This window comes from Pistacia vera, unplaced genomic scaffold (genome assembly GCF_008641045.1).
Source record: "Pistacia vera cultivar Batoury unplaced genomic scaffold, PisVer_v2 Contig501, whole genome shotgun sequence".
Classification (NCBI taxonomy): Eukaryota; Viridiplantae; Streptophyta; class Magnoliopsida; order Sapindales; family Anacardiaceae; genus Pistacia; species Pistacia vera.
The window spans coordinates 643390-670028 of record NW_022196337.1 but is presented as its reverse complement, the minus strand read 5'-3'; the positions used below and the strand labels follow the sequence as shown (position 1 = coordinate 670028).

Here is a 26639-nt window from a genome sequence, read left to right as displayed (position 1 = left end):
AATAAATAATTAAATAAAATAACTATAAACTTCAAAGTCCCCCACTTCGTCTCTCCTTTCCCTTTCTAAAAGACACCAAAAAAACTGCTTCATTTTCTTCAACACTTCCTCTCTTCGATCTCTGCTCAATTCCCTCCAACTCATCTCTTGTAAGCTCTCTTGCACAATCTATTTTTTGCAACCATACATAATTATCTTGATTTACTTCTTTTAACAATTTTATTCCTTCTATATCTTTTAGTTTCTCTAGGCTTTCTAGGTTTAATTCTCTTATGTTTATCAACTTATTTGTTTTTTATTACCTCTGTTTGGTTACTGAGATCACGTCGAAATGTTTAAAGCCATTGTTTTGGCTCCAATTCAACATAATTTACGAAATCTAGCTCCTCTCAAGTTTTTTTTTTTCGTTTTCCTTTATTTATTTTCCTCAGCAACCAACCGGTTTGAGACAGGAAACTCAAAATTTTTTTTTATGTTTTTTTAATCTTTTGCATTGAGATTTTGCATGTAGAAGCCCTACACGGAATTTCTGTGTTGTGGTAATGTGGCTTTAGTTTTTAATTAGCTAATGTGGATGTTAGTGATTTCAATTTTTTATTTTTTTTTGGTTTAGGCTTTTCTTGGTTTAATGTGGATTGAGATGAGCTGGTGATTTAGAATTAGAGGCTTTGAGGTGTGATTGTTTGAATACAATGCGATTGTTCTCATCAAGCTCAAGCTTCAGTCTGACAAAAGAGCAGAGTAGCGGTCGGAGCAATCGTGTAGCGTTGTTTCTCAATGTGTATGACCTTACACCAGTAAATAACTACCTTTACTGGTTTGGGCTTGGGATATTCCATTCTGGTATTGAAGGTCGGTAGACTTTCTGTTTTCAGTGTTGTATAGTGTCAATTTATTTTTTACTTTTTGGGTGCATATTTGAACAATTTGTTTTTTTCCTTCGATTGTTGGATTTGCCTAATAACTTGTGGCTTATTTTAGATTAGGCTTTTGTATAGTTTCCTGATGGTGGTTGTTAAATTGATTTCTATAAGTTGGGTTGCTGAATTATTGATTATCTGGCACACATTTAGTACTTGCGTTGATGAGGTTTTTGAAAATTGAGTTTGAGAAAAGATATTGTAATACTAATTTCTGGGAATGTTGGTGTCTATGCATTAGTTTAGTATCTTTGGCTAACTGGCTAAGTAAGATGACTTAAAAGGGATACAATGCTTGCTTTTATGGTTTTTGCTTGAACAATGAAAATGGGAAGTCTGTCTTATAAAGCCAAGAGGTTGCTGTCCATTCAGTTTGAGAATTGACTTGAAGAATTTAGTTGATAACAAATCAAGGTACAAGTAGCCAAATGCTTGAACTATCAAACTAATTTTGTTGTAATTCTAAAATGTGGTTTTGTTTTTCTAAGCATTTCTGAGTTTGTTGATTATTTATAGGATATTAAATGATGATACAAATAGTATATGTGGGTGTAAAAACAAAGTGGCTGAACCAAAGCTTTTCTTTGCCTGTGGTAGGTTGGTTGGTTGTGGGGTTGGGTTGGGTTTGGGGGTGGGGGGTGGGGGGTTTGGTGGTTGGGTTTGGTTTGATGTTGAAAACTGACTAAGGATTACTATGTATCTGCTAATTTGGGAACAAGGATAATAAAATCATCCTCAACTCAAAACATAAACAAGATTTGTGGCACAGTTGAGCTTTAGAAACTAGTTCAGCTGCTCTGCCTCTTTCACATAGCATCTAAACTATGGTTCTGATAGTAAAAGGTTTTTGAAATGATTAGGCTGCATCTATACATTGGTTGGGTTCATAGCCTAAAGGTGTAGTTGTTAACAAGCAAAAGGGATGTTGGATTTAAAATATCATCAATATTATTCTGCTTCCTTGGACTCAGAAGAACCACAGTACATGCTTTGTTCTATTGAAGCTATGCTACATGAGCTCTGTGCCTCTTTTGCCATGCTATACTTCTCATGTCCATGTCACAAGCATTTGATTCCACCTCTGTCACTGTTTAAAACCATGATTCATTAAACTGAGAAAGGTTGTCAGAAAAAGCTACGACATGGATTACGCTTATTCTTGTTGCATTTAGCCAAGATTTTTCAAGAAAAAATTAAGTCCCATTTGCTCTCATCTATGCTTTACTCATCTCTTATCCTATGTGTAAAGAAATATGAAAGGCCAAAGGAATTTGGTTCTCAGGCCTCAAGGATCTGCTTGTAAAATTAGTAGCTATACTGGTTCAGATTATGGCATATTGAGAGAGTGATACATGCAATTGCTCAGATTTTCACGAGAGGAATCTTCAGTTGTAATTGATCTTGCTGCTGGATGTACACTACGTACTTTTTATCATTTAAGGGAAAAAAGCCTCTTTGAGTTCCAGCTTCAACACAGTCCCCCCGACAGGCATCGAGTAATTTATAAGGTGCTATCTATGATAATTTATTGCCATTAAAGACAAAAAATAACTTAATGTTTTTATTTTAAGGGAACATAGGAATTATTGAGGCCAGGTCTCGGAAGTTATTACACACAACCTTCTGGAAACCCTGTGGAAGAGCTTCATTCAAAAGGTTGATTATACAAATGCATTCAACCTAAGCTGTATGTTAAAACAATTAGAATTAAGCATAAGCGAGTTGTGTGGCTCATGTTGTAATCATTATATACAAGTTCCTTTTGATGCTATCTTAACCACCATATGAGGTTTGTTCACATAATATGTTGTTCTGAGGTAATTGTATCTTGCTTCTGGATTATAATTCTTATGTCTATTTACCTGGTCTTTATCAGCTCATGGATTGGAATACGGCTTTGGCGCCCATGAGTACCCTACCAGTGGAGTTTTTGAGGTGGAACCAAGAAGTTGTCCTGGCTTCATTTTCAGGCGGTCAGTGTTGTTGGGCAGCACAAACATGTCTCGTTCGGAATTTCGATCCTTCATGGAACAAATTTCTGGGAAATATCATGGGGACACCTACCATTTGATTGCCAAGAACTGCAACCATTTTACTGAGGAAGTCTGTTTGCAGCTAACTGGAAAGCCTATTCCAGGATGGGTAAATCGCCTGGCTCGATTAGGTTAGTGAAAATTATATGTCCAGAAGTATCTCCATTCTAACTGGGGCCCATACGGTTAAGTAACTGTGCACCATCATATCTGAGGGTACCATAGTGTCTAACTTCATGCCCTTGTAATTGGGCACCTTTTGGCTTGCACGTAACCAGATTATCCTAACATAATCATGTTGTTGTTTGAATTTTCAGGTTCTTTCTGTAATTGTCTGCTGCCAGAGAGCATTCAGATAACTGCAGTTAGACATCTTCCCGATCATCCATCCTATTCTGGTAAGTTTGTTCAGATAAATATGCTTCTGAGGCTTATTACCTGAACATTTTTATTTTTGCTTGTTTTCTCTCCTTTTGATTTATAATAATTCACTTATCGACTGTCATAAAGCGTTGGCATGTGAATTTTGTGCTCATTTTTTTTATGTTATTCCACTTTTGAGGGAAAAAGAATGAGACAGATAAAACACAAACATAGCTCCTTCTATTTTAGTTTATTCATTTTCTACCTATATGATAGATTGGTTTTATCATCTCTTGCGCTACTGGATTTCCCCTGTGGAAAATCTAAGTACCATGATTAAATGATCTAAGATGCTCCGTATGGTTGTCACCGATTGAAATTATGATCTGCTTGTAAATGGTTTGAATGACTAGTGATATTTTCAATGAAGGCTGAGGATTTGTTAGGATGTTTGTTGGGCATGATCCTCTAGGTCCTGAGAACAATGAACCTGTCTTGCCCATACATGGGGAGAATGATTGTGCAGAATACTTTGTGGATTCAGGTCTTTAATTCAATCCTGCTTGGTTGCAGTTTAGTGGATTTATTTTTTGGCTAGAGTACTTGGGGATCTGAGTCTGTCCTCTGATGTATTCAGCCAAAAACATCTGATTCTTCTGTGTTGATTTTTTAGAGAGAAGCCTTGAAAGTGTGGGATTTAAATTCTTTGAATGAGTATTGCTGTAACTTCATTCAATTTGTTATTGTAATGCAGATGATGATGGACCAGAGTCTGTTGTGTCATCTTTAACGGCTGGGAGCGAAGATGAGGAGGCAGATCATCATCTGCTGACTTCACCAAATAGTGATGTTGCTTTTCTAAAAGATAAACCAGTGAGGCTAGCAAAGGAACTACTTTGATTTTTTTCCTTCCAACGATTCCTATTTTTTTTTTTTTGACTACCGTGGGTCTTTAACTGTTGTTTGTAATTGTAGTATAAAATGTAGTGTATCAAGGAATCCACCGTCTCAGTTTAATTTGAGCTCTTCGATATCTCTTTTCTATTGCCTACATTTGTTCTAACTCATGATTATGTTCAGGATTCAGCTTGTTACAACCATAATATTCAATTTGTTAATGTGTAACCCTTGTAATTCTAGCGACGTTGATAAATTCATATTAAACCGGTGTATCAGTTTATGAATCTTGTCGAGTACTTTTATCATATTTCATATTTGGGATATGGTTTTGGCTGCCTTGTTTTGCTTGATGAGAAAAATCTCTGATTGATGTTGAAGAAATTGGTGAGAAAAAGAAATGTTCTAAAAACCGGACTCGACCGGTCGATTGGTGACCCGCGCCCTCTTTGGTTCGGTTTACTATTTTAAATTGTTCAACAAATCCTTAATTTGACTGTTAGCGATGGAGAGGCTATCAAGCGTCGGAGTTAAATGGGGTTTTGTAGGGTGGAGGTCGGTGGTTCAAGGGGTAGTGTCGGATTGAATTTTGGATGCCAGAATCAGTCAGAATTTGGTCGAAAAAATCAACCCAATACGCAAGTCACGATTTGCGAGCTGGAGGATACCAAGTGTCGGGGTTAAAGGGGTTTTGTAGAGTGGAGGTTGGTGGTGTCGAATTGAATTTTGATCGTCGGAATCAGTCAGAATTTGGTTAGAAAAATCAAAACCTTAACTGTCGTAGGGGTGTGTTTGCAAGATTTTAAACCTGCAGGGATTGATATTTTTTAGGAGTGTTTTTGCAAGATTTTAAACTTTCGGGATCATGGGCAGGTTTAACCTGTCAACCTGGGACCCGGCCCCTTGGCACCCCAAGTCGGGTTTCAGAACATTGAGTGAGTGATATTTGATTGGTGAATAGGATACAAGTTGATGACCAGAGCCAGAGGGATTGAGAGAAATGTGTGCCTTGTTTGAAGAACAATGGTGATGCTCGAGACACAAATAAGAAAAGCACTTTATGACAAATACAGATACAGATACAGCCACAGCTACTAGCCTACTTCTTTTAATTGCTTATTCAAAAGAAAGCCGTAAATTAGATGACTTAGCTGAGGATGTTAAGACTTATGCCCAATTATGAATTATCTTTATTTAAGGGCCAAAAACTTCTAAAATATAATAATTCTAAAAAAGTTAATACAAACAAACTTATCTTGCCGAGTTATTTGATGAAAATATTAAACAAAGGTTTAATAAAGAAAGACCGTGTCTGAGGGTGAATGGACTTGGGAAATCTGAAAGCGGCAGCCCAACCAATGGATTTCATTCTACATAAAACATTTGCAAATAGTTTAGTCTGAGTCCCAATCAAACCTCTTTCAGTAACTACGACCGCTCAATTTTCTTGCCCAAAAAATACTCAAGACTAAGAAGGTTGGAGAGACTTGCAAGGCACTCGTTTCTTTTGAGTCAATTGGAAATATCCCACCTCTTCTTTCCAGCAAAAAGAAAAAGAGAAAAGAGAAAAAGGAAAGTAAAGAAGAGCTTCAGCGCCTTCACTGAAAAAGACAATATAACCAATACTAATACCCAAGCAGGCTTAAACCAACCATTAGCAGTTGAAGCTCTTGTTTATTTGACATTTGCAGTAATGGCTTCCTTTTTCTGCTTCATTCTCTTTGTAACTTCATTCTATGCTAACACAAACCCCATTGAAGCAAGCTGGCCTACTGTAAAATGCAGTCATGACACACCTGAACCTGATATTCATTTCCCTTTTCGGTTGAAAGGCCAGCTGCCTCAACACTGTGGTTTTGAGCTGTTTTGCAAAGAAAACACCACTATGATTCACTTCCCATCTTATGGTGACTTGGTTGTGAAATCAATCTCTTATGATACCAAAAAACTCCAACTTCTTGACCCCAAAAATTGTGTACATGAAGTTTTTCTGAATCTCAATCTTTCTACTTCGCTCTTCCGCTATTACTACGTTGTGAAGAACTACACATACCTCAATTGTTCGGCTAGGCTTCCGCCTTCTTTCAAGAAAGTTCCATGTTTAAGCGGCTCTACACATTTTGTTTACACTGTGAAACCTTCTTTGGCTGTTCCATTGTCTTGCAGCGTAGTGAAAACAATTGCAATTCCGTTTGCATATAGTCCTTATATCTCTGACAATACTTTCGGACTTGGACTAACTTGGGAATTGCCTGGATGTGAAGACTCTGAAGGAAAAGGAGGCCTGTCTAAAACAACATTTCTCAATTACATACCATATCGTCCAGGCAAGTTTTCATTATTTTTGCTCATAATTAATTCCTTAGAGGTTTTCATTCCATACTTGTTTCTTATAGTGATTCTGTATAACAAAGCTCAATAGCTCATATATCTGCAATCATGTTCAAAATTTTATTTTTGTGTCTATATAAAAAATTAAAATAAAATAGGGAAAAACTTATCTGATTATAGGTGTATAACTTATTTGGTGCCAAAATCAAATAAAATAGTAACAGTGAAACAAGAATCGGATAAAAATGTAAGAATGTATACAGGAGATATTTACTAATAGTGTTGAGCCACTAGTATGTTATAAAGAAATCACTGGTTCATGGACAAAAAAGTAAATGCAAAAATGGGATCAATATAAAGAAAATAAGAAATAAATGGCTTTGGGTATTTCTCCATATGAATGATCTTTTTCTTTCTTGACCTTGTCTCGAATTTACATTGATAGTGATTCATCTTTGTAAAGCAGGTTTGATGTGAAACTGGGGCTATACCTTGAGAATCCTTGATAGTCAAACATTGGATGAAAAGTCCAGATGCAAATTTGGAAGGATGGTTTTAGATTTTTGTCTTACATTATCTTGTGTATATGTAATACAACTTTTACTTAAAAAGAAATAGGAGGCTTTCTCCATATATAGCAAAGTTGTAGTGTAAATTTCATGGCAACATTAATTGTCATTGTAAAACTTACGTTCACCAATGTTACATAATACACTATCATATTGAGTGATTGAGAGTATGTTACGATCCCACGTTAAAAAGAAAAAGGGTGGGCATGTGGGTTATAAAGGCTTGGGCACCCTCCTTTGGCAAGCCGGTTTTCCAAGGAGAGTTCTATCCAAGCCCATGAGAGACCCATGGACCAGCCCAAATTGTTGAGTTATTGGAGTGGGTTCCTATCAATTGGTATCAGAGCATGATCCTGGGCCTATGTGGCAGCGCACGTGTGGCAGGCTGACCCGTGGTAGGTTGACCTTGGGCCCAGGCTGCTACCCCGAGAAAGGGCATGGAGGCCCGAGGGAAAGGGGATCTGCGTAGTCACCCAAGGGGTAAAGAGGCCGACGTGGACGTCGGTTGCGGAAGCGTGGTGGAATGTTAGGGTCCCACATTGAAAAGAAAAGGGTGGGCATATGAGTTATGAAGGTTTGGGCACCCTCCCTTGGCAAGCCGGTTTTCCAAAGAGAGTTTTACCCAAGCCCATGAGAGACTCATGGACCAGCCCAAATTATTCAGTTATTAGAATGGGTTCCTATCAGAGTATAAATGGTTGGAGATAAGTTTCTTATTTCTCCTTTATTTAACATTTGGTATCAGAGCGTACAATACCTCTGCTTTTAAATCTGTCAACTTGGGACTTGAGCCAATGATCTCCGAGTAAAGAGATAGGGTATTGAGCCAAGTAGGCCACTTTACGTTTTTGTCATTTGGTAAAAGGCCATTTATACTCCTCTAATTTTGCTCATTATATTATGCATATTATATTAATTTTGGTTTAATCATATGCATTTTTGGATAAGTTAAATTGTGTAAAATTCTAAATTAATTATGCTCATATTTATTTTTCATGAATTGATTATATCTTTTCTAAATTAATATATGCAATTTTTGAATGAATATATACGGATAAAAGCATGAAATTAAATGTTATGCAAATTATGCAATATTTTATGCATAACAATAACATGTTAGTTATAAATTGAATTATGCAATTTATTCTTATATTAAATTTTCTTATGCTGGAGAAATATTCTCATAAAACTTAAATTTATAATGTCTTGTGATCCATATAATTTTAATTAATTAGGGATTAGCCACAATATCTTTAGTTAAATAAAATTATACATGATTATTTAGGATCACATAAAGAATTATAGACATTAATTGTTAATGTAATAAATTTTATCTCACAGGATATTTTGTTATACTTATATAATTAATTAGGGTAGAATATCAAATTATATTTCTTAATTTACCCACATGAATTAGGAGAAAAAAAATAATTTGATAGTTTTATCATAAAGATTAGGATAGAATATAAAATTACTATCATAATATACCCACTAATTATGAATTAAGAACATAATTTGATAATTCTATCACAAGTTGTACATGAATCTACTTGAATTAAAATTTTAGCCCACAGACAAATTTTATGTCATTAGATTCAGTTCTTACATGTTTTGCATTGGTAAAATATGAAATTTATTTAATTAGACCTCAAGTTTTTGATATAAGCAATTTTAATTAATGCAACTTCACAACCTGCTAATTTCTCTAATATTTGCTGCGATATCCCTGAATTGAAAGGTGATAACTATAAGGTATGGAAGGAGAGAATTCTCCTCCATCTAGGATGGATGGATATTGACTATGCTATTAGGAAAGACGAACCACCATCTATCACTGATACCGACACTCTAGTGGACATCACGCTTTATGAATGATGGGAGCGATCTAATCACTTCAGCGTGATGTTCATTAAGACTAAAATTTCTGCTGGTATACGTGGTTCCATCGATTAGCCTGAAAAGGTCTAGGACTTGCTGAAAGCCATTGATGATCAATCCATCACTTCAGATAAGGCATTGGCAAACACCCTAATCATGAAGTTTTCATCCATCAGACTCACCAGCATGAAAGGTGTGCGTGAGCACATCATGAATATGATGGACATTGTGACTCAACTTAAGAAACTCGAGGTTGAGATGTCTGAATCCTTCCTAGTGCACTATATCTTGAACACCCTTCTACAATAGTATGGGCCATTCAAAATCTCGTACAACACACATAAGGACAAATGGTCAATCAATGAATTAATGACCATGTGTGTTTAGGAAGAAGGGAGGCTTGTGATAGAGCTTGGTGAAAGTGCAATGCTGGCAACAATGCACCGAAAAGGCAAACATCAAGCCAATCAGAAGGGGAAAGGTAAAACACTACCCCAAGCTGATATCAAGCAAGAGACCAAATGTTTCTTCTGTAAAAAGAAGGGACACCTGAAGAAAGATTGCCCCAAATTTCAGAAATGGCTTCAGGATAAAGGTAATCCAACCTCATTTGTTTGTTATAAATCTTATATGGTTAATGTTAATATTAACACCTGGTGGATTGACTCTGGATCTATAATTCGTATTGCAAACTCCTTGCAAGGTATGCAAAATCTAAGGAAACCAGTGGGAAGTCAGCAAAACATCTTATCCGGAAACAAGATGGGCTCACATGTGCAGGCCATAGGAACATGTGTTTTAACTTTAAGTAATAGTTTTGTATAAGAATTAGATAGGACCTTCTATGTTCCAAGTTTTTCATGAAATTTGGTTTCAGTTTCCAGACTTGTACTTTTGGGATATTCCTTTAATTTTTCAAATGCATCATTCAGTTTATTTTATAGTTCTCATTGTGTTGGGAATGGTATTTTGTCTGATGGTCTTTATCTATTAATTTACAAGACAATACACTTATAATTCAATGCATGTTCACACTGGGTCTAAGCGGTATATTATTAACGAGGACTCTTCTATGTTATGGCATCAAAGATAGGACATATCTCCATAGATAGAATTAAGAGATCAGTGAATGATGGTACTTAGTACTCTAGATTTCACTGATTTTTAAAACATATGTGGATTGTATTAAGGAAAAGCAGATCAACAAATCTAAGAAAGGTGCCAATAAGAGTTCGGACATATTAGAAATCATACATACTGATATATGTAGTCCAGACATGGACTCACATGGTCAAAGATACTTCATCACTTTTATTGATGATTATTCACAATATATGTATCTTTACTTACCTCATAACAAGACGAATCATTAGATGTGTTTAAAACCTTTAAGGCTGAAGTAGAGAAACAATGCGGAAAACAAATTAAGATAGTGAGATCAAATAAAGATGGTGAGTATTATGGTAGATATAGTAAGAGCGGACAAGCACCTAGTCTATTTGCTAACTTTCTTCAAGAACATAGGATAGTTGCCTAATATACCATGCCTAGTTCACTGAACCAAAATGGTGTAGCGGAAAGAAGAAACCAAACATTATTGGACATGGTGAGGAGTATGCTAAGCAGCTTCAATCTTCCTAAGTCCTTGTGGATTGAATCACTTAAGACGGTTGTGTATATATTATTGAGTTCCAATCAAGGTTGTCCCAAAGACGCCATTTGAATTATTGAAATTTTGGAAATCGAGTTTGCGACATATGTGGGTTTGGGAATGCCTATCTGAGGTGAGAATCTATAATCCACAAAGAAGAAGTTAGACCCAAAGACCATTAGTGGGTATTTTGTTGGATATGTTGAAAGGGCTAAGGGGTACATATTTTATTGTCCATCTCACAACACTAGGATTGTGGAATCAAGAAACACCAAGTTTCTTCAGTATGACTTGATTAGTGGGAGTGATCAAATCTGAAACAATGTTCCTAAACATGATCATTCAGATTCTTGACCTTCTACCTCAAGTGATAGATTGATCATAGTTTACAGCACCCCTCAAGTACAAAATGATGTTGAACAACCAATCATTGAAGTTTCACAAGCTACTTACAATGTTCTACTGGATCAAGTAGTTTAGATATTACCAAAACCTTCTGAACATCTAGTTGAACCACAAGCTTCTCATGAAGATAATGGTACAATATTAAGGAGATCCACTAGAACTAAGAGGTCAGCCATTCCTAGTGATTATGTAGTGTTCATACAAGAATCTAACTATAATATTGGAGCCGAGAGTGATCCTAGGTCTTTTTCACAGGCCATGAGTTGCAAAGAGTCAGAATTATGGTACAATGCCATGAAGGAAGAGACGAGTTCCATGAAGAGTAATGAAGTCTGGGACCTTATTGAGTTGCCTGATGGTGCAAAAGCCACTGGATATAAATGGGTCTTTAAGACAAATAAAGACTCATTAGGCAACATAGAGAGATACAAAGCGAGGCTTAATGCTAAGAGATTCACTCAAAAGGAAGGAATCGACTATACGGAGACTTTTTCTCCTGTATCTAAGAAAGATTCCTTATGCATCATATTGGCATTAGTAGCCCATTTTGACCTTGAGTTGCAACAAATGGATGTGAAAACAACATTTCTTAATGGAGACCTAAAGGATGAGGTTTATATGAAACAACTCAAAGGATTTCCCTCTAGTGATGGTGAGCACTTGGTCTGTAAGCTCAAGAAATCCATATACGGTCTAAAACAAGCGTCCCGCCAATGGTATTTTAAATTCCATGGGGTAATTACTTCATTCAATTTCATTGAAAACCCCATTGATCAATGTATATACTAAAAGTTAGTGGGAGTAAGATATGTTTTCTTGTTTTATATGTGGATGATATTTTGCTTGCAACCAATGATAAGGGTTTACTACATGAGGTGAAACAATTCTTCTCTAAAAATTTTGATATGAAGGATATGGGTGAGGCATCTTATGTCATTGACATCAAGATCCATAGAGACAAATTACGAGGTATCTTGGGTCTGTCTTAAGAAACCTAAATCAATAAGGTTTTAGAGAGATTTTAGATGAAAGATTGTTCACCAAGTATGGCCTCTGTTGTGAAGGGTGATAAGTTCAATTTGAACCAATGCCCAAAGAACGGTTTTGAAAGGGAACAAATGAAGAACATTCCATATGCTTCTGCTGTCGGAAGCCTGATGTATGCTCAGGTCTGTACAAGGCCTGACATCACTTTTATTGTTGGAATGTTGGGATGATATCAGAGTAATTCAGGTATAGACCATTGAAGAGCTGCAAAGAAAGTGATGAGGTACCTTCAAGGAACTAAAAACTACATGCTTATGTATAGATAGATGGACAGTCTGGAAGTAATCGGTTATTCAGATTCAGACTTTGCTGGTTGTGTTGATTCACGCAAATCAACATTAGGATATGTTTTCATAATGGCTGGTGGAGCTATATCTTGGAGAAGTGTCAATCAGTCCTTGACTGCTATTTCCACTATGGAAGCTGAGTTCGTTTCCTGTTTTGAGGCTACTTCACATGGTGTATGGTTAAAGAGTTTCATAGCTGGACTTAAAATTATGGATTCCATTTCTAAACCATTGAGAATATACTGCGATAATTCAGCTGCTGTCTTTATGGCTAAGAACAACAAAAGTAGAAGTCGAAGTAAACATATCAACATTAAGTACTTAGCAATAAGAGAATGTATTAAGGAAAAGAAAGTGGTCATTAAGCACATACGTACTGAATCGATGATCGTTGATCCTTTGACTAAAGACATGCCACCATTGAAATTTAAGGATCATGTAGAAAAAATGGGACTTGATTCCACTATGTAATTGTATGTACAATGTTTGAATGAAACTCTCATTTATTGTGATTTTTTCTCATATTCATGTGTACCTTAATTTCATTTGAGAAAATTCATCAATAGGACCAAGAACAAATATGGGGTTTATTCATTAAGTAAGGTTGCTATATATAAAGTAAACTTGAAAAATCAAATGCATTGTAATACATGGAAGATAATACTCATTTTTTGAGGACCTGTCACTATGATTCGTGTATATGTTTCTTAATGAAATAATGGTTTAAACATGTGAACCAAGTGGGAGAATGTAAAACTTACGTTCACTAACGCAACTCATGTAATTTTAATGGTCCAAATTTGTTGCTTAAGTTTTTCAAGCGTTCCACGTTATGCTTCAGTTTCATCCGTTTTGCAACTATTATAACCGGAGTTATGGAAGCCATTAAGATTGGCCATTAAAGCTTGATGTGAGCTTGGCTATAAATTGAGATTTTGGTCCCTAGGCTCACTCATTCAACTAAAAAACAAAATACACCATCATATTGAGTGTTCTGAGATCTTAGAAGAGCCAAAACGCGAGAGAGAACAATGAGTGAGTGATTGAGAGCGTCAATAGCTGGAGGTAAGTTTCTTGTTTCTCCTTTATTTATTTTGATCCCTTTAGTTTGTCAATTCCACATATAGGATCAAAGATTATCTAACAGTCATGTCATAGATTTTGTTCAATAAATGTGTAGTAGCCGATTCTAGCAATGGCAAAAGTCCTGGTAATCTATTGGAATGGGATAAGCGGCCGGCTATTAGTAAAAATGCTTGGCCCCAATTGAAAAAGATTTAAAACGCCTCATTAAGTGTCACTCAAACACCCAAAAGTCCAAGATCTTGTGTGAACCACACTGTAATTTTTCAATTTTTTGGCCTATTAATTCAATGCTTCAAGACTCCTAAACATGCGAAACCAAAGTGAGTTAATCCAAAATTGCCTCTAGAAGTAGAGTTTCGTGGAACTGAGAACTGAAGGGGGCCATAGACAATCTTTTAAGTGCAATTAGCCCATTTCATAATCTCAAAATATATTCATCTTTATATTGCTCCAAATTGTTCAAGGGGAGTGCACCTACATTTCTCCAATGCACATACACAGGGAGAAAGAGATGGAAATTAAACACAAGCTGTTGTGACATGGAAGTCAAGTGAAAGTATTCCTAAAAGGTAAAAGTCCGCAGCCCCAAGAAAACAGAATGGAGAGTAGTTTATATTATCAAAGCATAGAGGACTTCCATCCTCACAACATAAGGCAGCCTCAAAATTTAACCAATTAATCAGGGCACAAATCTATCAAAATAAAATCCAATTATCTATCAAAATTGCATCCTCATAGTTATTATGAATTAATTTTAAATTAATATTATGTGATTTGACAATCTTGCAAATATCTTTTCCGATAATTGTAAGAGTAAACGACTTTTTCCCACCCAAATAATGACTTAATGACACATTTCCATATGCAGACTTTTAATGTACCACTTTTCTACCTAAATTTATATTCAATTTTCGATTCCAACATTGTTACGACCTCACATCACCATCATTCTCTTCTCTGATCATCACTCACCAAAATCCCTTAAATCATACTCCCGTAGACCTTGCCAATTACCGGCAATCAAGGGATTAAGGTTTGTGTAGTTACCTGATGAGAGTCAGAAAATGCATCTTTTTAGTGTTTATTTGTTAGCATTTAAGATTGATTTAGGGCTGGATTTATGCCTTAATAATTCTTAAGCGTCATTCTTAATACATTGATTTATTTTGATGCATTTTCAGGTATTTTGGACTTAAAATAGATGGAAAGGCTAATAATGAGGAAAACACGAAGATTCTATGCATATCAGATTTAAGGAATGGTTTCAGAAGAATAAAACGAAGAAAATTTCTGGTGCACTACGACGTGGACGCGATTTTCTGTTTTTTTCATGGAGTTAGATTTCTCGATTGCAAAAGTGTTCTTCAGAGAAATTAAAGTAGACGAATCGAGCTTTTCAGCAAGGTATTATGGGCGAGAATCCAAGTTCGTTTGGGTTCTCAGTAGTTGTTGTAAAACTGGACCTGGAATCCTAGTCACGGAAGGATTTCCTGGCTGAGTATTGAATATTCGAACGGGCCTAACTAGAGCGTCAGATATCGAAATCGGGTAATTCAAGAGCCCAGATTCATCTACACATCCGGGACTACAATTGTTATGAAGTGACCAAGCCCAAAAAAAGATCTTTTTCATTGCGAGAATCCTGGTGCAAGCTGGAGACGAATTCTGTTTTCCATATCTGATAAGATTTTGACAAATCTGGAAGTCTATCCTTTAGGAAACGTCTAGGAAAGATTTTCCATGAGTCCTGGGGAGAATTAAGGAAAACACATGTTATTTATTGAAGAGTGTTAGGTTAACCAAAAGGGGGAGAGACGGCAGTGGAGTTTTTTTTAGAGAGAGTTTCCGTTTTTTTTTTCTTCCTCAAGAATGAACTCGATGTCTAACTAAACTCCAAGCAAGGCGAAAGGATGAACTCCTAGGTGTAGTTGTTCTTATTTCTATCTTTGACTCAGCTGTATGGATTGATTGTTGAACATTGCTTATTAATTTACTCTTTGATTAAATAAGAAGGATTTGAATTTAATTGACAACTTTATTTATCTTCTTCTTCTCTTAGAATTTCTTAATCCGGTGATTGCAATCTTCTTCTCCATATAAGTCTAGTCAAGCTTTTCTTATATCAAAGTTGTTAGATGCAATTGATTTCGGTAGATTTATCTTATAGAATTGTCCATTACTACAATATTATTATTNTCATATTGAGTGTTCTGAGAGCTTAGAAGAGTCAAAATGCGAGAGAGAACAGTGAGTGATTGATTGAGAGTGTCAATGGCTGGAGGTAGGTTTCTTGTTTCTCCTTTATTTATTTTGATCCCTTTAGTTTGTCAATTCCGCATATAAGATCAAAGATTATCTAACAGTCATGTCATGGATTTTGTTTAGTAAATGTGTAGTAGCTGATTCTAGCAATGGCAAAAGTCCTGGTAATCTATTGGAATGGGATAAGCGGCCGGCTATTAGTAAAAATGCTTGGCCCCAATTGAAAAAGATTTAAAACGCCTCATTAAGTGTCACTCAAACACCCAAAAGTCCAAGATCTTGTGTGAACCACACTGTAATTTTTCAATTTTTTGGCCTATTAATTCAATGCTTCAAGACTCCTAAACATGCGAAACCAAAGTGAGTTAAGTCAAAATTGCCTTTAGAAGTAGAGTTTCGTGGGACTGAGAACTGAAGGGGGCCATAGACAATCTTTTAAGTGCAATTAGCCCATTTCATAATCTCAAAATATATTCATCTTTATATTGCTCGAAATTGTTCAAGGGGAGTGCACCTACATATCTCCAATGCACATACACAGGGAGAAAGAGATGGAAATTAAACACAAGCTGTTGTGACATGGAAGTCAAGTGAAAGTATTCCTAAAAGGTAAAAGTCCGCAGCCCCAAGAAAACAGAATGGAGAGTAGTTTATATTATCAAAGCATAGAGGACTTCCTTCCTCACAACATCAGGCAGCCTCAAAATTTAACCAATTAATCAGGGCACAAATCTATCAAAATAAAATCCAATTATCTATCAAAATTGCATCCTCATAGTTATTATGAATTAATTTTAAATTAATATTATGTGATTTGACAATCTTGCAAATATATTTTCCGATAATTGTAAGAATAAACGACTTTTTCCCACTCAAATAATGACTTAATGACACATTTTCATCTGCAGACTTTTAACATACCACTTTTCTACCTAAATTTATATTCCATTTTCGATTCCAACATTGTTACGATCTCACATCACCACCGTTCTCTTCCTTGATCATCACTCACCAAAACCCCTTATACCATACTCCCGTAGACCTTGCCAATTACCGGCAATCAAGGGATTAAGGTTTGTGTAGTTACCCTTCTCAAGTCAAATTTTGATCGATCCCAATCACCAAAATCTAACCTTCCACCATAAAAAAACTCATCAGCCTCCATTCTTTAAAAGCCCCAACAGTCTATACTGAATTTACTCTTTGTTCTCTGTTGGAATATAAATTTAGATAGTAAAATGACATTTTAAAAGTCTGTGGGTGGAAAAATGTCGTTAAGCCATTATTATTTGGATGGAAAAAAGTAAATATGGAAATATAATCATATAAGTAAGAAATTAAAATAATTGTATATAATTATTAGGATTAGTAATTAAAACTTGTCAAAACCTGTAATATCTTATATAATAATTTTATTCAAGATTAAACTTAGTTTAAATAAATAAATTTAAAAAAAAAAAGGCTAAAAATCAGAAATCGTATGATAAATTGTGATAAATGGCATAGGCGTGAGAAGCCCAGCCGGCCAGCCCACACGTAGAAGCAATAAATACAAAACGGAAGAAGCGATTCAGATATTTCAGTAATCCAATTGGTGAGAAGGAGAAGCAATCAAATCAACAACTCGACGCATGATAATGAATGCAATACGATTCGTCCCTTCTTCCCTTTAACTCCTTCCCACCAATCACCAACTTCCACTTTCTTTTCTTTTATTCACACTTCCTTCATAACTTCTTGGAATTTTTGTTTTCACTTTTATAAATTTAGAGCCCCTGATCTCAATAACCATATCAGTATTTACATGGCTCTTCACTCACTACCCATTTCCTTTTTCTCCCTTTTTGCCTTCTTTTTCATCCCAGTTTCTCTTTCCGTTCCCTTCATAGTACTCCATGGTAACTCTCTCTCTCTCTCTCTCTCTCTCTTTTAATTAATTAATTTGGTTTGATGTGTTAGTTTTTATCGTAATATGAAGTCTGAATTTTGTTTTGCTTACTTTTTTTTGGTCTATGTGTAGACATAATCGCCTTTCCTTTATTGGCTGAAGAACTGAAATAACTTTAATTAATTTGAGTCTTCTGAATTCCTGTTGTTGAAGAAATTTAGTATGTTGTATCTACTGCCAAACCTTTTTGTTGATTAATTAAACTTTCAAGTTTTGTAAGATGATGTTTTATTACTGCCCAGTTTCATTATGAAGGTTGAGATATATCTGGAACGACTTTGTCCTGAAAAGAGTGAATATCGCATAATTTGATCCAATTAAGTATCTCAAGTTTGGCTGTGTGTGTTGGAATTAAATGTGCCTTTCGAATTGTGCATTCATACAAGTTAATTTTTAATGTATTAATTTTTCATTCATAAGAAAGAAATTAATGGAGTGCCAGAAATCTTTTTTTAAACATATTGTTCAATGAATAGATTCAGTATCTGTAGTTTACTTAACCGAAATTTTTTAGTTTTTTTCATATTTAATGCTTTTCAGCATCTTGGTTCTAGTCTAATTTTTTAATGGCAGGTATTGGAGATCAGTGCTCCAATCGAGGAATGAAACAGTTTACTGAGCAACTCGCCGAACTTGCTGGTGTTAAAGGATATTGCTTGTATGTTATCAGTGTTCCTTATTTTTCTCATGCTTAAATCAGCCTTAATGTAATTCTAATTATGCATTAAAGTATATTGTAACTAGTCTTTAGAACCCAGTCTTGTTCTTTTAGTGCTATAATGCTTGTGGAACAATTATAGATGATTATGATGACAATTATCAGTTGATTTAACACTCTTAATCTAACTTGAGGAAAATTTGAAGCAATTGTAGTTATTTGTGATTTTTGTTCCTTAAAGTGACAACTTGGACAGAAGAAACAATCCACACTGTTATTTTCTTTTCTCCCCCATACGTGATGCTATTGCTTCATTTATTTTATTCTGCAGAGAAGTTGGGGATGGAACATGGGATTCCTGGTTTAAGCCTCTTGAAGAACAGGTAAAAGCATGATAATTGCTTCTAAGCTTTTCATTTTGGTTGTAATATTTTTAGGTGACTGATTGGAGGCTGATCTGTGTTTTACTTTTACAGACTCAAATTGTTTGTGACAAGGTAACTAAGCTCTCTGGTTAGTTGGGTTAATCAACTGGTCCGCGTTAGTAGTTCTATCTGCCTTTGACAAATATTCTACATATAGGTGAAGGAAATGAAAGAACTGAGAGAAGGTTACAGCATAGTTGGTCTCTCCCAGGTAATTTATTGGCATTGCAACATTTCAGCTTTCCAATTTCACATGTTTCTTATAATTGTCACTTTTTATTAAAGTAAAGGATTCTTTCTTTTAATCTTTTAACATAGCTTTCCAATTGAATTGGAATTGAAATTTAAAACTACTTTGAGGTTGTTTACATGGTTACAGAATTGAAGCAATATATAACAGACACTCAATGAGGTCTTGATCCTTCCATCTCTATGTTATGTTGCAAATATTTTAACTATATAGGTTTTAGTTTGTAAAAAAAATACTGATTCTCTATTCTTTTCTAATCATGAATAGTTAGATGAATAAATACGTTGATAAAAGAAAAGGATAATGTATTTTTTAATTGAAATAATCTGTTTATGGTTCTTTCCTTGTATCTGTGCTTTAATGCAGAAAATTACCTTTTTAGATTTTTTATATTTCTTGGTGTAAATTTTCTGGAAACTTGTATTTACTGGTTTCATTTTTATTATTGTTTTTTTTTTTGAACAGGGTAACTTAATAGGTCGTGGTGTGATTGAGTTCTGCGATGGTAGTCCTCCCGTAAGAACCAATTTATTGTGAAGTTCCGAACTATACACTGATTTCTTATGACATTTTCTAAAATTACTAATTTCTTTTACAGTCTTTAATTATGCGCTTGAAACTTTGAGAAAAGATAATCATAAGTTCTTCATGATTCAGCTGAGTAATCCCAGCTGGGCTTACTGATTAACAAGATTTGTTCAGGCCTCTTTTGACGAGTTTCCATCAATCATTTTAACAGGTAAAAAAATTTATCTCCTTAGGAGGTCCTCATGCTGGTACTGCATCTGTGCCTCTCTGTGGTGTAAGTATTGTTGCCTATCATCTATTTACTGTAATTGATTCAAATATGGAAGGAAAGTCAGGTATAATTTGGCATATCCGTAGTCAATTGAATGCTTTATTTTACTTTACTCCAATTTGGAAGGTAAACTACTACGTTAACTGAGCTTTATGCAAAAAATTTGAAAGCGTGAAGGGCTTGATGAGTCACATATTACAGATGTGCAATAAATAATAAAAAAATTTCAAGGAACGGTTTTATTCCCAGTTAGAATTTTGGTTGTCTTATCTTGAGCTATAATTGGTATTATGGATTGTCCTTTTGCAGTCTGGTGTTTTATGCAAAATTGCAGATACACTGATCAAGTCAGAGATCTACAGTGACTATGTCCAAGTATGATCTTGTGTGAGCTTCTTTTAAGTTTAACCCCAACATTCTTATAATGATGTGTCTATCAAGGCTTGACATTGTTTCTTCGGTATGTGGAATCACAGGACCATTTGGCTCCCAGTGGATATCTTAAATTTCCAAATGTGAGTAGTATACATTGATAGACCAGAGATGATGTTGTGCTGAAGTTTTTCTATTGCATTATCTGGTGTTCTCAATTTTTTCAAGAAGCCATATAGTTATGAATCAAACAGGAATCAAAAGCCTGATCTATACTAATGATTTCCAGGATATCTCCAAATATTTGAGTAAATGCAAGTTTCTTCCAAAGCTTAACAATGAACACCCTGATCAGAGGAACTCCACTTACAAGGAACGGTTCAGTAGCTTGCAGAATTTGGTGCTTATAATGGTGATTAATAAGAACTTATCCTTTCCCCTATTGTAAAATATCTCTGCATTGTACAATTACCAGGTTTACCTAAAGAAAAAAAAAAAAAAAACCTCTCTTTTGGTTAGAATTTTCTCAGTTTAAGCCAAAGGATATTCATATTTTCACCATCTTATGATTCTACTTTCTACAGTTTGAAGATGACAAGGTTTTGATACCCAAGGAAACCTCCTGGTTCGGATATTACCCTGATGGAGCCTTCAATCCAGTTCAACCTCCCCAAAAGGTATTGAAAAAAAAAAAGAGTTTGCATCTGCGATATCATTCATTTTCATTTCTGTGCTTCATACACGGCATGTTAAATTTTCAAGTTTTAGGAGGATTTTCAGTTCTCTATACATGCTATTTTTATGTGCAGACAAAACTTTACACTGAAGATTGGATTGGACTGAAAAGCTTGGATGACGCTGGAAGGGTGAAGTACATCAGTGTGGCAGGAGGTCATCTCGGAATCTCGAAAGCTGATATGAAGGAGCATGTTGTGCCTTACTTGAAGGATCAGGCATTGGTGAGGGAAAGTGAAGAAAGAGATCATAGCCTTAATTACAGAGTGACAAAAAACAGAAAGACAAAGCAAGGGAATGAGTTAGCATCTTCTGAACTGGTATTAGATGGATCTTTATCATATAGGTGGCCCTCTTCAGTCACGAGCTTCATTGCAGAATTACTTGATGCAGACGTTGACTCTTCATCACATCCTTAATTAGAAAATATATATATTCATAGCTAGAGGCTGCTGATGATTGATGAAGATCATTTGTAATACTGTGACGTGAGTGCTTTCACAAAGAAGCCCGAGCTGTCTGTACTTTAAGCTATGTGAAACTTATACGGGGTAACTTGAGGAAAACCTTGGAATACAATCCACACGAACCAAATATATAATAATAATTTATATTTATATTATTCTTCAAGGGTAATCCTATCTTTTTGGTAATTAAACATTATCAGAACCAAACATCTCCTTAATATCATCTTACCCGTAAAACTTTACTTTTCTAAAACAATGATTGATAGACAAAATTGGGGTGACTTAAGAAAGAATCCTGCACGTGGAGAATTGAGAGAATATTACAAATTTGTGTTGGGAACCATTCAGCTGAGTTTTCAGGATCGGTATAAATACCTTGGACTCTCATGCACCAACACCAACTATTCAGACAAAAAAAGTTACATACAAAAAGAAATCATTCAACAAGTTGAGCTCATTGTTATTTGACACCAAAAATGAGGGCATTTATGTCTGGAATTTTTATTAAGGGTAAAATTGAAAGAAAAATAGGATTATCATAGTAATCTTAAAATACAACCTTCTAAGACGATAATCATATAACCCTTGTATCATCTCTCATATCTTTTATTACCTGAAGCACCAAACAGAGTAATAACCAGATTAAAAGATAGATTACAAGAATCTTCTTAGAGCCCTAACCATTCGCAGCCTAACATCTATGTAGTTGTCAAGCATAACCGTTATTGGTCATCATCACAAGTCTTACTAAACCAATGCCACTGCCAATGAAGAGCAAATCAATGACAGTTGGGTCATGAAAAGCCTCCAGCCACCATTCCCAGGCCAAAGGTTTAAAACATCAAACAGAAAATGCAAATATTATTCGCTTGGCCTGTACTGCCTCAATTTCTTTCCATCTAACTCAAGAAAAGGACTCAATTTACAGGGGAAAAACACAGTTGAAGTTCTGCCTAAAGAAACATTATTTGCACTTTATATACTGGAAGGAAATTAAAAGACAGAAAACTTGTAAAACAACTTTATATGCAACTGCAGTGAGCTCTCAGTAGACATGAATGTCTACACTAATACCTCCCAGGTGATCAGCACTTATTGAGCAGCTGCTTACCCGGCCCAATTTATTTCCTGGAAGCTTCTGCTGGGTGTGGCAACGAAACCACATGCATGAGATTCTAGCCAGAGCTGCTTGACCAGCAACTCGAACTCGGTAGACCACACTCAGATCTGCCCATATCTCACTCCCAACATCACTGGAAACAAGGCTTGAGTCATATCCGTCAAGATCTGATTCTGTTACAATGACTACAGAGCTATCATCAAATGCCACAAGTTCTTGCGCAGTCATTGAACGTGGAGCTCTCAAGACATGACCAGCCACATGTCTGTAAACACAAGCCTTGTTCACTCTTAGGTGGTAGTATTCCAGAACAGCCTGCAATGATAACCAACAAAAACAAATGTTATCAGAAGATACAAAAAAATAAAAATAGACCCATCAGCGAACTGATCCACAAATGGCAACATTATATAGGCTGCTTGCACACCAAATCTAACCATCCAATCTAGTGTACTCAAACATATGATCTCTTCAATAAAATAGTGGGAAAATTAGAGGCCCCAAAGAATTGCCAGGGTTGAATACTTGCTTACCTGCCACTGTGCAGAAGCTAAAAGTACCCTTGGCCTGATGGATTTCACATAATCATAGGCGTCATCTGGTGTCATCTGCTTATGATGCACCTACAAATAAAAAAAATTCAAAGTTAGAAGTAAAAAAGAAAATAGAATTTCAGAAAAGGTGAAGTCTCCAACAAATAAGCAAAAGCAATTTTATGAGTAACATTTACCAGGTAACAAATCACAATGGTTGTGCTACGTCCCCGGCCAGCTTTACAGTGAACATATGTTGTTTGCCTACTCAATGCGTTTTCTTCAAGACAACATAAGGAAGTTCAGATAAATAATTTTGCTTAGAGGAAAATTTATATGTTAAAATATGAAGTAAACATTATCTAACTTCAAATTATAAATTTCTTAACTTCTAAAACTCTATTTCTCCTCCTACAGAGAAGACAAAAAAAGATGAGATATTAATAAGACCCATTAGAAAAACTGATATCTACAGAACAATTAATAATTTCCAGATCAAAATTCAACATACAGTTACTAGCTTGATGACTGAATCTAGGAGAAAATAAAGAACTTGCACAGGAAAGGCATCCTTCTAACCCTCATACAAAGCATAGACCACAACAATCAAGGCACATGTATCATAGGATCCACCTTAGGTGGACTCCACATAGCAGATAGAAGGCAAACAGAGAGAACATGAGTACTTATTGGACCTTCAGATTTAAATTTAGCTTCACATTTTACATTCAAAGCATCATCAATAACTGTCTGATCAGGTGGTCACATGCATCATAGGATCCACCTTAGGTAGACTCCACATAGCAGATAGAATGCAAACATAGAGAACATGAGTACATATTGGACCTTCAGATTTAAATTTAGCTTCATATTTTACATTCAAAGCATCATCAATAACTGTCTGATCAGGTGGTCCAAGGTGATCCCTCCAAATTTTGATACATGCACAAAATCCAACATTACAACCAAATGGAACTTGATGAAGAATCAAGCACTCAGACCAACAATTTTACATTTCTTTCCAATTATCCTTACCGTGAATAAAGTCTACAGCTTGAGATATGTAACTCAAAGATGGTGCAAAGCAGTAGTCTCTTGTTGGAATCACCAAATGGTCAATACCGTTGGCCTATCAAAAATTTAATTAACAATCAATATTATTCAGAGATTAGATAAAGGGATGAGGAATTTTAATGAAAAAAGCCAGTAATATCAAGGACGAAAGTTAACAAATTGTATAAAATATGAGAGATCTTGAGATTGTAGCATTAATTATTTGATTGGTGAGCTTACAGCTCCATTTCTAACAAAACCATAAACCTTAAAAATTTTCATATAACATAACTTAGCAACAATTAAAATGGGAGACTCTGTAACTTAAGAACAGAAGTAAGCTTTAAAAGCCTCACAGTGCTCATTTAGATAACATATAAGTAGTATAATACAGGTAAACAAAAAATCCAGAATGTCATAAAAGCTGATAAAAGAACTCACATGATACAGGGATGTTGGGACTAAAGTCTCATATGGTTCATTTAGTGTGACCACTCCGCCAACACCAAGACCCTTTAGGTGTGGAACGTCAACAGGAAATGGAACAGCTCCTAACAGTAAAAACTGAAAATAAAAGTATTAGACGTATCTATTGCTTACCACCACATTATAACAACTTCCCAATGTGAATCGTACAATAAAAATCCAAAATAACTCAAAAAATTCAGAAACTCTCATAATCTTGACTCCAGAAATATAATCAGTAAAAAAGGGGCAAAATAAGTTCTCACATAATGCAAGCACAAAATGACAATAAAAAGAGGTAAACAATCTGCGTTACCTCAGAATCCTTTAGACAAATATTCATGGGCATACACAGAAAATTTATACCTCAAAAATAATAAAGAACCTGAATTGACATATCATCTAAAACAAAATCAAATACACAAAGACATAAAACCACAAATCAAAACAAAAAACTAATACATTAGTTTATGCTTCATCCACCAGGTTCATGAAATTATTAAAAATATTATCTAAATCACACAACCGCTCAACTTAAAACAATTAAATAATTTCCAAGCATACAAAAAAAGAGAGATTGTCATAAATGCCAAACCCATCAATGTACAAAAACAAGGATCATCATCCAACTCCGAGATTATATCATCATACACAAGCTAAAGCAATTATGATTCGCATAATACTACATATACAATATTTTTATACAACATTTCTCACACATCATAATGTGGTAGAAGATGATTAGCCGATTTTAAATTAAAAATAAACTTTCACTTAATTATCTTTTGCCATATCATGTTGTATGAGAAATGATGTATCAAAAGATGATTAGCTGATTTTAAATTAAAAATAAACTTTCACTCAATCATCTTTTGCCACATGATGTTGTATGAGAATCATGTTGCATGAGAAATGATGTATAAAAATGTTGTATGTGTATTATTACTCTTATAATTCAACCATATCATAAAGATAAAAAAATCGTATTTAAAGAAATTATACCTCACCAACACGATCCCACCACCGGAACTCAGCCTGAAACTTGTTCCTAACAACATTGTAAAGCAGAGTCGGGTAAAACAGGGCACGAGCTCCTGCACCAACCAAAACCCTCTTCGTCCCAGAAACGACAATGGTTCCCCTCTTAATTTTGCTACCAACGGAAAGGAAAACGTTTTGTCCACACGAATTTAAAGTCTCCTCTTCTCCACTTTCCACGACAACCTCCGCTTCCTCTCCTCCTTTCAACTCCTCAATATACATAATATACAAGCCCGAATTGAAAACAATCACAGAAAAATAAAAACAGTAAAAGAAGCCCTAATCACACAATCGAGAACAATAAACACGATCAATTGATGGTATGATTAATTAACACGCCAAAACAAAATCTTTTCACATCATTCGAAACAACAACAAAAGAAAACCCTAACTTTTCAGAGGATTGATCGGCAAAGCCTTGAACTTGAACATGAAATGCGATTAAAAGAAGAAATTGATAGAGAAACAAACGAATTGAGTTTTCCAGACGAAACAAAGACCATATTTGGCAAGAGCGGGGGTTGATCGGACGGTAAAAACGAGGCGGGAGAGATAGCGGTAAGATCGATCGGTGATGAATGGATGGATTAAGAGAATTTTGGAAGCCAAACTCAAACCCTAGAATTGAGAATTGATATTTTTCTTGAGATTGGAGACAGAGAATAGCCTCAGTTCCACACTTTCACCTTTCTTTGCTCTGTAACAAACTTTGAAAACGGATGAGAGAGAGAACGCCATTTACAAAGAATAGATTTGGGGTGGAAGGGATAAAGTAACCTGCGATGTTTAAAGGCGACTGTGAGACCGAGATATATGATTGACACGTGTCATGAGAGTATGGGAAAGGGGTATGGGTATGTTTTTGAGGTAGTAATTGGGAATTGGCCACATGTAATAATGACCGTTAGATTGGAATTGGATTTAAAAGTTTCGGTGGAGTCATGATGGATGTGGTGTTGTATTTAGATAACTTAGTTTTTAATATCTAAGTGTGAAATTCGGTAAGGATTTTATCAAATCTTAAATAATAAATGTAGAGTAAGT

General features: G+C 35.3%; 4 protein-coding genes across 5 annotated transcripts; 3 read left to right on the top strand and 1 right to left on the bottom strand.

Moving 5' to 3' along the window:
• Window positions 1-38: 38 nt before the first annotated feature.
• On the top strand, window positions 39-4500 carry LOC116105641 (deSI-like protein At4g17486). 2 transcript variants are annotated; one of them, XM_031392051.1, is made up of 5 exons: window positions 39-149; window positions 614-852; window positions 2797-3084; window positions 3271-3351; window positions 4071-4500. In XM_031392051.1, exons 2-5 carry the CDS (start codon window positions 693-695, stop codon window positions 4214-4216), a joined length of 675 nt encoding a protein of 224 aa, XP_031247911.1. In that variant the 5' UTR covers window positions 39-149; window positions 614-692; the 3' UTR covers window positions 4217-4500. The 2 variants fall into 2 exon arrangements, with proteins under 2 accessions (XP_031247911.1, XP_031247912.1); XM_031392052.1 differs by lacking the exon at window positions 614-852 and having other exon boundaries at window positions 51-149.
• Window positions 4501-5746: 1246 nt separating this feature from the next.
• On the top strand, window positions 5747-7844 carry LOC116105636 (RING-H2 finger protein ATL22-like). Its single transcript, XM_031392048.1, has 2 exons — window positions 5747-6540; window positions 7011-7844. Exons 1-2 carry the CDS (start codon window positions 5907-5909, stop codon window positions 7019-7021), a joined length of 645 nt encoding a protein of 214 aa, XP_031247908.1. The 5' UTR covers window positions 5747-5906; the 3' UTR covers window positions 7022-7844.
• Window positions 7845-17358: 9514 nt separating this feature from the next.
• Window positions 17359-21538, top strand: LOC116105627 (palmitoyl-protein thioesterase 1-like). The gene is made up of 12 exons (XM_031392038.1): window positions 17359-17627; window positions 18251-18335; window positions 18667-18718; window positions 18812-18832; window positions 18918-18971; window positions 19476-19526; window positions 19750-19812; window positions 20119-20184; window positions 20286-20324; window positions 20471-20593; window positions 20766-20858; window positions 20991-21538. The coding sequence occupies exons 1-12, from the start codon at window positions 17534-17536 to the stop codon at window positions 21333-21335; spliced, it is 1086 nt and encodes a 361-aa protein (XP_031247898.1). The 5' UTR covers window positions 17359-17533; the 3' UTR covers window positions 21336-21538.
• A 677-nt stretch (window positions 21539-22215) lies between these two features.
• LOC116105622 (putative dual specificity protein phosphatase DSP8) lies at window positions 22216-26354 on the bottom strand. Its single transcript, XM_031392033.1, has 6 exons — window positions 25557-26354; window positions 24531-24653; window positions 24072-24165; window positions 23234-23316; window positions 23037-23126; window positions 22216-22818 (listed from the first exon to the last, which is right to left on the bottom strand). The coding sequence occupies exons 1-6, from the start codon at window positions 25815-25817 to the stop codon at window positions 22429-22431; spliced, it is 1041 nt and encodes a 346-aa protein (XP_031247893.1). The 5' UTR covers window positions 25818-26354; the 3' UTR covers window positions 22216-22428.
• Window positions 26355-26639: the final 285 nt, after the last annotated feature.